The 12485-nt window shown below is 49.9% G+C and overlaps 1 protein-coding gene across 2 annotated transcripts; it reads left to right on the forward strand.

Moving 5' to 3' along the window:
- The first annotated feature begins 3557 nt into the window (after window positions 1-3557).
- LOC116995829 (rho GDP-dissociation inhibitor 2) lies at window positions 3558-12224 on the forward strand. 2 transcript variants are annotated; one of them, XM_033058852.2, is made up of 6 exons: window positions 3558-3802; window positions 7202-7390; window positions 7963-8046; window positions 8883-8959; window positions 10411-10474; window positions 11429-12224. In XM_033058852.2, the coding sequence occupies exons 2-6, from the start codon at window positions 7213-7215 to the stop codon at window positions 11626-11628; spliced, it is 603 nt and encodes a 200-aa protein (XP_032914743.1). In that variant the 5' UTR covers window positions 3558-3802; window positions 7202-7212; the 3' UTR covers window positions 11629-12224. The 2 variants fall into 2 exon arrangements, with proteins under 2 accessions (XP_032914743.1, XP_032914744.1); XM_033058853.2 differs by lacking the exon at window positions 3558-3802 and adding an exon at window positions 7068-7086.
- Window positions 12225-12485: the final 261 nt, after the last annotated feature.

Raw genomic sequence — 12485 nt, forward strand, 5'->3', positions numbered from 1 at the left:
TTTTCAGCACTTTAGAAAGGGTTAGCAGCATCAAGAAGAAAACAGGCAGCACCTCTCCTAGGCACGACAGGATCACCCTTATGGTGCTGCCTTTTAAAGCCAGTCCTGGGGCAATTTGTGCCTGTGTTTTATTCAGAGGGGATGAATTCATGCTTCATTGGCTGTATCACCTGTTTATCCCACTTAACTGAGAGCCAGAGAAGGCAGTGATGGGATTACCAGAGCTGGGTGGCACCTCGTGGTGCAGTGAATGCTCCCCCATATGGCAGGGAAAGGTCTCATGTCTGAGCTCCCTGACCTGTCACCTTGCCCATTCCCATCCCCTCGTGACCGCCTCAGGACCGGATTACCTCCTCCCACCTCTGCAGAGAAGAGGATCTCTGCATGCAGTGAGGGACACCATCTGGGGACACCATCTGGGGACACCATCTAGGGGACACTCGCGGCCAAAACTGACACTGACCTTGCAGCACCTGTTGACGTGAATTTGCTGAACTGTGAGGTTGTCTTCCCAGCACGTCACCTGTAGTCTTCCTGGAGATTGTAAAAAAGCTTGAGGAGGAGGCAAAACTCATGACAGTGACAGGATTCAGCAACATTATTCATTAGAAATAAAAGTTATTAAGACTATGTACTGAGTTCAGTGAAAATGCAGATTAGTAGTTCTAAAGCAAATCACTTTACAAGAGCAGCATTAAAAAGTATTATTCTGTTGAGCCTCTTAAAATCACAAAAATGGATTCCCTACCTGGACTGAAATATCTGTTTTTCCCCTCAGAACTTCCAGCTTGGGAAATTTCAGCTCCAAATTAGGCAGTTTGGAAATTACAAGTAGGTGGAAATAAGAGATTCTAATAGGTGAATTTTTTTCTGGATCAGTCACTTCTAAAGGTCATAAAGTAGTTCTGTTCCTCAAACACAGAGACCTGTTCCACAGAAGATGGAGATGACATTTAGCAGCATAAAGCTGCAATGTACCACCACTGTAGAAAATTCAAATCCAGAAATACTGGATACCTAATGGCAGCAATTCGAATTCAAAGAGGAAAAAAATGCCTAATTCTAAAAATCTTACAGTTAAAAAAAAAAAAAAGGTATGCCTAATTTTTAAAATCTTACCATTTTAAAAAAGTCAAGGTTTGTGGTTTCCAATAGGGTGCTACAGACATATATGACTGTTGGAAGTACAGGCTGTGTGGTTGAAGGATATGTATATAAAATTTTGAAATATACTTAGGAGTTAGCAGTTGATCACACCTATTAATCTGGTCTACTAATTGTACAATCTACTGTTATTGGTGGGGTAAAATTAAATAACACCTAATCATACTATTTTAAGTAAAAAAAGAAATTTTCCAGCTAAAGAACACATTTGAAATTTTACCATGTTTTTTGCAATAAAGCAGGTACATTTTAGCTGTTGTCCCTGCCTCCTTCTGTCATAGACAAAAGGACTGGCTGGGGTTGGACAATGTCTGCCAAGAGATGATCTTCATGGCATGCCATCAGTTTGTTAAAGATTAAATACTCAGTGGTAGAGATTTGCTTTCAGCGATGTTCTGCTCCATTGTGGTTCAAACCTTTCCCTTCCTCCAGCAGAGCAGTGACGTGGATCCCCAGCAGGATGCTGGATATGCTGACCCAAAGGATCAGAAGCCTGGCTTCTGAATTCCCATCTGCTTGGCATAGTGTGATTCCAATGTCTACAGCTCCCTCTCACACTGCTTGCAATAGGAAGAGGAGGCACAGAGCAATTACATGATGTCCCCATGATTACATACTGACTAATTTCTAATTTAGGAGTAAAATCTGTTTCCCCTGCATGTTGGGCAGATGAACCCATGTAGGCTGAATGTACATACATATGATGGCACCCAGCTACACGTCACTGTACCTTTATGCATATTTGTGAACAAACTGAGCTTATGCTCACATGCATTTAGAAGCAGCAAATAGCTACACAAAGGCCCATGCAGTCTAGTGTTTAACTAAAAAGAAACCCACAAAAGAGACCAAGCTAATCTCGACTATTCCTCAGCAAGAATGATTGCAATAACTTACTTAAAATTGCAGTGTACACAGTTACTAAAACCAAGGAAATTTCAAACCAAGCCATGAGTGAACAGTAACCTCAACCCACATCTCCTCTCAGCTAAACTGTGTTTGGTTTCTGAATTGAAATCAGAGAGATCAGAGAGTTACAGCAAAGAAACCAAGACAAGAAGCTGATGTACAAGACACAGGGGCTTCCTCAAAGTTTTCCAGAGTTAAGACATCCAACTCTTCATGGTTTTCCCAGGTCAGGACTGCTTAAATGAACAATATGTGCTGCCATGAAGAGGCACTGTAGCTGAAAGAATTTGCTTTGTCCTTTCCTCATCCGCATCCCACTCAGCCACCGGTGCTGGCATAAAGGTTTAGCCACATTTGTCCATTGTGAGCAAATATGGGGAAACCTATCTGGGTTGAAAACTCACCAATATATACTTACACATTTGCTTATATGGTTTTTTTCCCTGGTACCATTTGAATTTATCTCAGTACTGTATTCAACTCAGGTCCCTTGTGCTGGTCCAAGGAAAGGGTTAGTGTAGCAGTAGCAGTGAAAAAGAGTGGCAGAGAATAAAATAATTTTTCTTGATGGTGAAACTAATTAATGGAAGCTTGAAATGTTTCTGAGGCCACAGCCCCTGATAAATGGGGATCCACTGTCAGACAGACATATGCTTTGTTTTTCCCTTGAAATTCATGAGGTAAGAATCATTGTGCCACCCATAACCTAAACAAAAGCAATATCTAGCTGAAGAAATCATCCCCCTCTTCTGAGATCTGTTCATCCCTGAAGAAGAGCCCTTTCCTCAGCTGTTTACAACCTTTAAAAATTTTGCTTTGCTGTTTTGCTGCTGTAAATGCATTAAGAGCAGTCTATCAGTCATTGCAGGCCCAGATCTGTCATTTGCAAACCAATGATCTAATTTGTTGCGCACACTATGTACATGAACGATTTATGTGACTGATGAACAAAGTGGGCACTCCATGAGAGGCAAAGAAAGAGGAAATCTGCTGATATTTCAGAAAGCAAGCAGTGAAAAATCTTTTCGATCATGTAAGCAACCCTGGGAAACGAGAGCTTTTTCTTCCTGAGGTAGCTGATGTTTGAAACTGCTTGTGTGAGAATGGCTGGGAGTTGGAACAATAAGCTGATTAAGTGCAGCAGGTAGCAGGAAAAAGGAGGTTCATAAGAACCTCCATTTGCCATACTCCTTATCTTCCCACGTACGCAGGAATACACAACCTGATATTCCGCATATTTTAACCGGTATAAATCAGCGCCAGTTTTTGAAATCCACCTAAATTACGCCAGGAAAATAAACAAAACAAACGCCTGCGGAGAAAAACAAAGCCATCACCGCGCTGGCTCCCAGGCACAGCAGCCCTCGCCGAGAGCCCGAAGCGGCGCAGGGCGAGCACTGCCGCGTCCGTGGCCGGGCTGGGCTCGGCAGACAAAGCCCTGGGCAGCTCAGCGCAGGGAGCGCGGCGCGGCGGGCGCAGACAAAGCGGGGCAGGCGGCGGAGCGCCGCAGCATGCGGGGCCGCGCAGGGCTTCCTCTGCGGGTGGGCTGCTGCCGCCGCGCGCTCTCTCTCGCTTCTTTTTTTTTTTTTTTTTTTTTTTTTTCGCTGCGTGTGAGTGTTATTTTTTTTCCCCCCTCTCTTCACCAACTTCCTTCCTGCTCCAACTGGCGAAGCTCGAGGCTGAGCGCTGACAGCAGAGGAGGACCCCGGCCGCAGGCGCCGCTCCGCCGGTGAGTGCGCGGGGCGGGCGGGAGCGGGGCAGGCACGGCGGAGCGGGGCAGGGACAGCGGAGCGGGGCAGGGACGGCGGAGCGGGGCAGGGACGGCGGAGCGGGGCAGGGACAGCGGAGCGGGGCAGGGACGGCGGAGCGGGGCAGGGACAGCGGAGCGGGCGCTCCCCCGGCTCGCTCCCCGCCGCGCAACTTTGCGCCTTTGCTGCGGGGCCCGGCGCCCTGCCCGGGGGGACGGGCAGAGCCCAGCCTGCGCCCGGGGAACTCAGGCTTCGCTGCGCTGGGGCGGAGGGGCAGGGGAAGGGAAGAGGCCCCCGCGGTCCCGGGCTGCCCGCGGGTGTATCCCTGCTGCGGGTGTATCCCTGCGGCGTGGTACCCAGCGCTGCCCCGGCGCTGCGCTTCTGTCCCCGCACCCCGGGGCTCGGGGTGGGGAGGCCAGGGCTGGGGGCGCTGCTGAGGCCGGTGTGTTTGTCCCCCATCGCGGAAAATTACTTCCTCCCTGCTAAACCCTCTTCCTGGAGATAAGCCTTCGGCCAGGGGTTGGTTTGGAGAAGAGATGAGCGGACGGAGGGCAAGTAAAATGCTGCCCCTCTGCCATCCCTTTTTGTGCTCCGTGGAGGCGTGGGGGGGCCGAGGAGGTGCCTACCCTCCACCCTGTCACTGCCCCCCACCCTGTCACTGCCCCCTCCCGTGCAGGTGCGGGGGCAGCTCTCCGTCCGCGGCATCGGCAGAGCCCAGTGCGAGACGCTCGCACCTCTCGCCAAGGCGCGATGCCTTCTTTGCCTCCTGCAGCCATCTCTCTCCAACAGGGATCCCTAACCCTTCCCTTGCCCTCTCCCTGCTGTTTCACGGGTGCTGCCAGGCCTCAGGGGTGCAGGTGATGCAGGACTGTGGCTGGCCCTCAGAAACGCAAGAAAAATGTGGCACGGCAAGACACTAACCACACAGATTTCTCCTTGCATATAGCAATGTAGGGTTAATTTTCTCATTTTAGTGAGACTCTTGGTCTGAATGGGGGAGCTCCATAATAGCCCTTGGCCTGGGCAGTGGCATAAAAACTCAGGAACCCTGACAGCAACATGGTGTCTCTGGGGAAGCAGTGGTGCCTGAGCTCAGGAATGTGTCTCAGCTTGCAGAGGGACCAGCTCTGGAGCTGGAGCAAGTAGGGGCAGGAGCTGCTGCGATAGGAGCTTTCCTCTTGGTCACCGCCTGCCTTGGAGTTTGGCAGGAAGGCAGCATCAGGTCCACGGCTTGGGGAAAAATGCCAGAACTGATGGGTACCATCCTGAAATGCCTGTGAGACAGAGGTTGTTCATCCCAGACAGCCTGGCTGGTCCTGTTCTCTGCAGGATCTTGCTGTTGGCACGGCAGGTTGTCTGCCCCCCTTTCTGGGAGGTTTTCAGAACCTAAAAACAATCCACCTCAAGTGAGCCACCCCCACAGGCTGGCAGGGACAGTCTCTGCAGCATGTGTGATGCAAAGGGAAGGTCTGAGGGATGAGGAGCAACCAGCTGGTCCAGTCCTGACTCTGCCTTTTCTCTGCATGTGAACAGAGATGCCTCTTTCTATCTCCCATGTCTGAGCCTCTCCTGTGATAAACTACAAGAGGTGGACATGGGGGAATGGGGGCAGGCAGGCACCTCTGGTCTGTTCTTGTAATGGTGGCAGATGCAGCCTGGTATTTATTGTGAGAGAGCTCAGGTCAGTGCTCAGCCGTGCAGCTGGAGCCCAAGTGGAAGGCAAGGCTTGGCAGTGGCTAATCACAGCCTCCTCCTGTGCTGAATGTGGCGTGGCACTGAGGGGACTGAGGCTTTCTGAGGTGTCTGTGCTGGGACCACAGGGTGGTGGGGCATGTGTGATTGCTGCTTTCAGGAGGGAGCTTTCGGTTTCCTTTCTCCTGAGGACAAGCTCTAGGGCCTTTCCTAAGGTATTTGGGTACTTCACACTCCTAGAACTGGGCATGAACTGAGCCAGGGTTATTCAGCTGCTGGCACCTGTTTTTTTCCTGTTTGTTTGGGTTGACATTCCCTTTTATTTCCCATCTGCCCATTCTGTACTAGTTCCTCACTCACCACAAAATTGCAAAGTTGTCTTGCAATGGCCATTTCCAGTTAGAATACCTGACTCAATAATCTTGTTTGTGTGCTGCTCAGTCATTCTCTGTCCCTTTGCAACATGCCAGTGTACCTTGATTATTTTTCTTCCCTGGAATTGCTCTGAGAGGTCTGCATACTACTCAGAGTCGCCATATTGAGGCCACAAGGAAGCAGAAGGGGACTTTTTTGTAGGGACAGTCTCAAAGAAATGTAAGTGGAAGTGAACTGAATGATCTGTGTAGCTTGATCAAATCCTCTTGCTGCCAAAGAGCAAGGAATAGCTTGGTCATTTGTGACGAGTGCCACAGTACCAGGGCACTGCTGTGTTTCTGAGCCTTTCTCTGAAGAGTGGGAAGGTGGCTAGCACCACGTGGCTGGCTCCTGCAGGCAGGCAGCTGACTAAGGGGCACCTGGCACAGCATTGCTTACCTCTCCTGCCTGTCCCTGCTTCCCCATCCCATGCTCTGGCTGCCCCTTGGCTGGTGTTTGCCTGCTCTGGCTCCCACTTGGGATGCCACCCAAGCGGTTTTGGTGCCCTTCTCCATTCAGCAGTGTGTGACCAGCCCTGCTGCCTGCAGCACCAGCTGTCCAAGAGGCACCACTGGGGCAGCACGGTTACTTGTGGCTGTTCTGGGGTCACCATCACGCTTCCTTCCTCAGTGGGAAGGAGTCCTGACCGGTGCCTGAAGTGAGCTGTTATTGGGAGCACACGGAATGCCAGCAGATAGACTATTCTGCCCACTTCCTTGAGAGCTTCAGCTGGCTTCCTAATCTAAGGAAGTGGCTGTCAGGTTATCTGACCTTTCTGTGAAACGTGGCTTTTAACCCATTTATGAGAGGCATCTGTCGTTGGCTTTATTTGTGTTCCAGCGTGTGGCAGTGGCTCTTTGTGCGAGATACCCTGCGAGCACCGAAGCCTTGTACGATGGCTTGTAATTGCAGGGTTGCTGGCCACAACTGTGCTGCAGAGTGGCTGTAAATCACTCTGGTTTCAGCCTCTGCTCCTGCACCTCCTCCCTGGGAGGGAAGAATGGTGTAGGTCTGCGTGTGCGCATGGTGCCTGCAGGGAGAGAGGAGTGGGGGTAGAGGGGGGTTGTGTTTGAGCCAGAATATCAGCACAGCAGTGTCTGGATTGCAGCTGATCACCGTCGCCATTTGCCTATAGGAATCCTGCTGCCTTTGGCACGGGGTGGGTGCCTGCCTGTCAGGGGGACTGAGCCACGCTGTGGCCAGAGTGAGGGCCCCTGGGGACACTGCTCCCATCCACAGCAATCTCACTGACTGCCCCCTCCTCTGTCACCCAGACCAAGTGACCATGACTGAGAAGACACAAGAACCTCATGTGGAGGATGATGATGATGAGCTGGATGGGAAACTCAACTACAAACCTCCTCCCCAGAAAACGCTGCAGGAGCTGCAAGAGTTGGACAAGGATGATGAAAGCCTCGCTAAGTATAAGAAGTCCCTGCTGGGAGATGGACCTGTGGTAGTAGGTAGGCTGGGGCACACTGCTAGGGAGGGACTGGGGAGAGGTACTGCAACAGTGTGCTGTGGGGATGAGGCAAGGTTGTTTCAAAGAAGAAGGATCTTGTTTGACCAGGGACATGCACTGCTTGTGCTGGAGGACTGGGGATGGACAGATGGAAAGCTGCACGTAAAGGAAGCATGGAAGATGCTCTATGTGGTAGGAAGATTCCTGGGGAGTGCTGGCATCGGAGAAGGACTTGTGGTGGCAGATGTATGGGTCTCAGAGGCCTTTTGAGGGGTTATGAAGGGGTCAGCCTGTGCTGAAAGGTGGTCTTGTTGCTCAGAATGATCTTAAGAAGGAAATTTCCTGTGGTGGAAAGACCACCTCTAGGTGTTGTCATGGAGGCCAGAGGGATCCATATGGAAGGGCTGGGTAGACATGTGGCCCTGTTGTACTAAGGAAGCCTGGCATTACTGGATGTTTCATGAAATGCAGTTCCTGTGTGGCAAGGCATCCCTGTTTCTTCAGTGTCATTCCCCTCCGATTGCATTTAATTTTGCAAGCTAACAGCTTCCCCCTGACTTTTCCTACCTGCAGACCCAACAGCTCCCAATGTGGTGGTCACCCGACTCACTCTGGTATGTGACTCTGCTCCAGGACCCATCACTATGGACCTGACAGGTAGGCACAGCTCTGCCGTTGGTCACAAAGGGGAACAAGCAAAGGGCCTGGCATGCTCCAGTTTAAAAGAGAGTTTGTCCTTGGTATGCTACAGTGGGTTTTAGAGGAACTCTGAAGTTATCTTAGCCTTGTTTCTTATTTTAAGGTATACACATATGAATCAAAAAGAAGGAGATGTAACAGGAAAATATCGAGGGTCTTTCTCTTCATCTAGACTGTTCTAGGAGCTCCTGGGTTTCTTTTGCCATCTGTGCTTGCTTCCTTTCAATGAGACTTCATGAGCACAAGGGATGTGTGTGCATTTGGGTAACAGGCTGTATTGAAACTTCAGAATCGAGCAATACTGCAGTTCCGGCTCCTGGGGACACGGGGAGAGAACCTTATATGGGCTTTTGTGCAGAAAGAGGAAGTTGGGTCTGGAGAGGCACAGAGGCTTCCTGTTCACCCAAAACCACCCTGTGGGGTCCAGGCAGCCTTCCAAGCTGGGCAGGAGCTGTGAAACACACTCCTCTCACCCAAACCAGGGCTGGCCATGGATGGAGCACACTCCTGCATATGCTCAGCAACAAGCCTATGCATGAACATCTTTATGTGTATGTGCTCAGACCTGTGTTTGTTTGGGCATCTTCTTCTGTAGGCACAGATACATACAAACACCCACGAATTTCTGTGCATTTGGTCACACAACACAACCTTACACAGACATCTGGGTACTCATTGTGTCATCCTTTGAAGGGATGCTCACCTCTGGCAGCAACCCCATCCCCATCTTCTCCCATGCCTGGTCTCTCCTTGCTCTAACATCTCTAGCTGATGGCTTGATTCTCTCCTTGCAGGTGACCTTGAAGCACTCAAGAAAGAGACCTTCGTATTAAAGGAAGGGGTGGAGTACAGAGTTAAGATCCACTTCAGAGTGAGTTGTTTTCCTTCAAGTTGCTTCTTATCAGTTGCTAAGGCCAGTCAGTGACAGTCTATCAGATAACTAGAGCCAGGCATCATGTCTGCCCAAAACATGTAAAGCTCCCCTAGTTTCAGGTGTTGTTCTACTCAACAAGGGATGAGATATTTCCAGGAAATCACTTCTGCTTGCTCACCCCTTGGAGGAAGTTGGTTTCTATTTGCTCACACTGATAAACAACAAGTGGTTTAAAAACCAGATGGGTCGTTTTGGCTGAGTTTGGTTTTGCTTTTTAGCCACTGGAAAATCTTTACTTAACACTAAGTGGAAATGAACAGGGATGAGAAGAGAAGAGAGAATGGCTATTCATAAAGTACTGATTCAACCAGTATTACTGGGCTTCATGTACACATTAAAAAGATGCAATATTGTAGTGTTTGGCTGAAGATCCCTGAATTCTTCAGGGCATGGTATAGCCAAATGGGCTCATTTCTCCCTCACACCCATTAATCAGTGTGTCAGCCATTTCTTCTGTTTACAGCTGAGAATGAAACTTGGCCACACTGCAGAGTGGCATCCAGCACTGAGCTGATTATCTCTGCAAGTGCTCGCTTCAAAAGCTGGGCTTGGAAGAGAAGGCAAAAAGGGAAGAAAGATAATTCTCCTGAGACAGATGAAGGTGTTAATTTTGTGGGCTCTGTAGGGCAGATTTCCCTTTTTCCCTGAGGCTTGCTGTCTCAGAGATGAATGTCCCCCAATGCTCTCCCCCAAGACACCTCCAGCTCTCTTTTGTGCTGTGAAATATTTGCATCTCTATCTGTGCCTTGTTGACTAGAGATACCTGAAGCCAGACAGGTTATTCTAACTCCCTCCCTCAGTTCCATGGCTGGTAAGGGCTCATACTGTGTAAATTCTACCCTGGGTTGTAAAAGGGTCTGTCCATCTTGTTTTCAGACTGAGTAGTGTACACTGGGGGAAAACAGTGTATGCTGGAGGGGAGCAGCAGTGGACACATCCAAACTAGCCATGGAAGATTTGAGAAAAGATTATGAAAATTGTCTGTCTTTCGAGAAAAAACTTGCCAGCTCCCCAAGGAGTTTAGAGGGCACCTGAAAGCTGCCCACCCTTTGGAGCTGAAGGAATGACTCTAGTTACCCATGTAGGGTTTCCAATAAGCAAATTACTAAACGGGAGCTCCCTGCTTCACTTTTCCTTGTCCTCATCAGCATGCCTTGAGAACCTTACTGATGTGCTCCAGTCAGCTTCAAAGCTGGGCAAAGGATGAGGAAGTGCAGAGGAGATGCACAGAGGATGCTAAAGGAGAAGTTGTTTTAGGGACCAGTACCATGTGCCCTGTGCTGAGGCTCTCTTGTGTAGGGAGCCAAGATGGGTATGTCCTTAAGGAGGGGTAAAATCAGGTACAGAACCAAAACTCTTCTCTTGACGCTTCTGGTTACTTCCTGCAGGTAAACAGGGACATTGTGTCGGGACTGAAATACGTGCAGCACACCTACCGGACAGGGGTGAAGGGTGAGTAAGAGCCCTGCATGCCCTGCACAGCACTGCTCCTATCCATTCCCTCTTCTCAAAGAAATGTTCCTGCAGCTCTAGACTGGGACAGAGTCTCCCTTGCTCCCAAGTCCCACCCTGTGCTTACACTCAGGAGGTGATTTCTCAGCAGAGCGCATAAGCCTGCTTCACCCAGGACAGCGGTTCCTTGTTTTATGTGAACTCAGTATGAGCCAGCTCTGGTATCTGTATGCTACACCACTGTCTGCAAAGTCCACAGAGACTCTGCTTAGACAGTGCTTGCCACAGATTGCCTCTTCATACTGAGCTCTTCTCCTCCCCTCCACCCCCTGTGCAATGGCTCAGCCTATGTGGAGCTTCCCACCCTCTGAAAAATCTTCAGAAGCACTTGGTAAAATTCAGACCAGCTCTATGAAGCTTCCCATTGTGTGCAGGGCCCTGTATTTGCCCGTGGGTTCTCCTCAGTCCTACTCTGCTTGGACAAAGCAGAAGAAAGGCCCAATTTACCCACACACACCCCCCACATGGATTTTTGTGCAATCACCTCTAAGGCTTCAGCATTCTGTTCAGCACACGTAACTGGTGTCTTCTCACCAGTAAAGAGAAGTAGTGCAAAATCAAGGTAGATCTTGAGCTGTACACTGGCTGTACTCATACCCTTCTAGCAGCCAGAATGCTCAGTTTCCTCCCAAATTTGTCTCAAACCAAGACCAGCACATACATGTGAGAGTGTCCAAATGGAGTTGTCTATTCACTTGCCCATCCATCTGTGTTATCCTTCCAGCTGTCCTTATGCTTCACTAACCCGCTTTTCCCACTGATTCTGCTTTCCTTTGCTGACATGGACTGTTCCTTTCTCCCACATCTCCTTTCTGCTCTTTTGCTCATGGCTTCCTAGCTCCCTTATCATTCCCCATCTGAGGGGCTTATTCCCTGTGGATTGTTTTCTCCTAGTGGACAAAGCCACGTTCATGGTTGGCAGCTATGGGCCACGGCCAGAGGAGTATGAGTTCCTGACACCTATTGAAGAGGCTCCTAAGGGTATGCTGGCTCGAGGCACCTATCACAACAAATCCTTCTTCACGGATGATGACAAGCATGACCATCTCACCTGGGAGTGGAACCTGTCCATCAAGAAGGAATGGACAGAATGAGTTCACCCAGTTTGCCTTCCCCCTTCCCATCCCCTTGCCTCCTGCACCAGTCTCCAGGTGGGCCATGCCCACCACTGCTCCTTCCTGCCAGCATGGCTGGCCTCAGCCCTGGCAGTCCTTCCTGTGGATGCTGGGGCTCTGTGCCAGCCTTGGTTGATGCACAGCCCTGCAGGCGGCCTTTGCTGCTTCTTCTGATACACTGAAAACAGCCCAACTGTTCTCACCACCATCCATCCCATCATGACACCATCATGGGTTAAATTGGGAAGCATTTCCCCGCCTCTCCCCCAGTACTTCCTCCTGTTGTCCCCATCTCTCCCGTACCAACTCCAGTCCTGGAAGTGCCTTTTCGAGGACACGAGATCACCTGGCAGGGGTGGACTGGTCCCTGGAAAATCCCTATCTTGAGTTACACTTGCCATGTGCTCTGACTCATTGTAAAGGGTTACTTACCTCCCCTGTTGGTCTCCTGGTCTGTATCTGGTGCCCTACCCTGTTAAAATCCATCCTTGTGCAGGCAAAGCCAGTCAGGGGGAATGCAGCTAGATGTCATAATAAGACTTCAGTGTGTGAGAATAAAACCAATTTCTTTCTTCTTTTCTGTGTGAGTGTCACATTCTTTTCTAGAGCATGTTTCTCAGTGATGTCTGTGTGAAGAATGCATTATAGGAAAGCTTAAGAGCATATTTCAGCAGGGAAATAGCCCTCCTCCTTCAAAGCATCGGCCTTACTCTATAAGCAAATTATTTCAGAACTGTTTCCTTCAGGGATTTCATGAATCCTTTGAAGCCCAAAGTCTGGGCTATGATCAGGGTAGACTCCAGAGGTAGACAGCCCCCACCTCTTATCCCAGATGG

Source organism: Catharus ustulatus, chromosome 4, assembly GCF_009819885.2.
Source record: "Catharus ustulatus isolate bCatUst1 chromosome 4, bCatUst1.pri.v2, whole genome shotgun sequence".
NCBI classification, from domain to species: domain Eukaryota; kingdom Metazoa; phylum Chordata; class Aves; order Passeriformes; family Turdidae; genus Catharus; species Catharus ustulatus.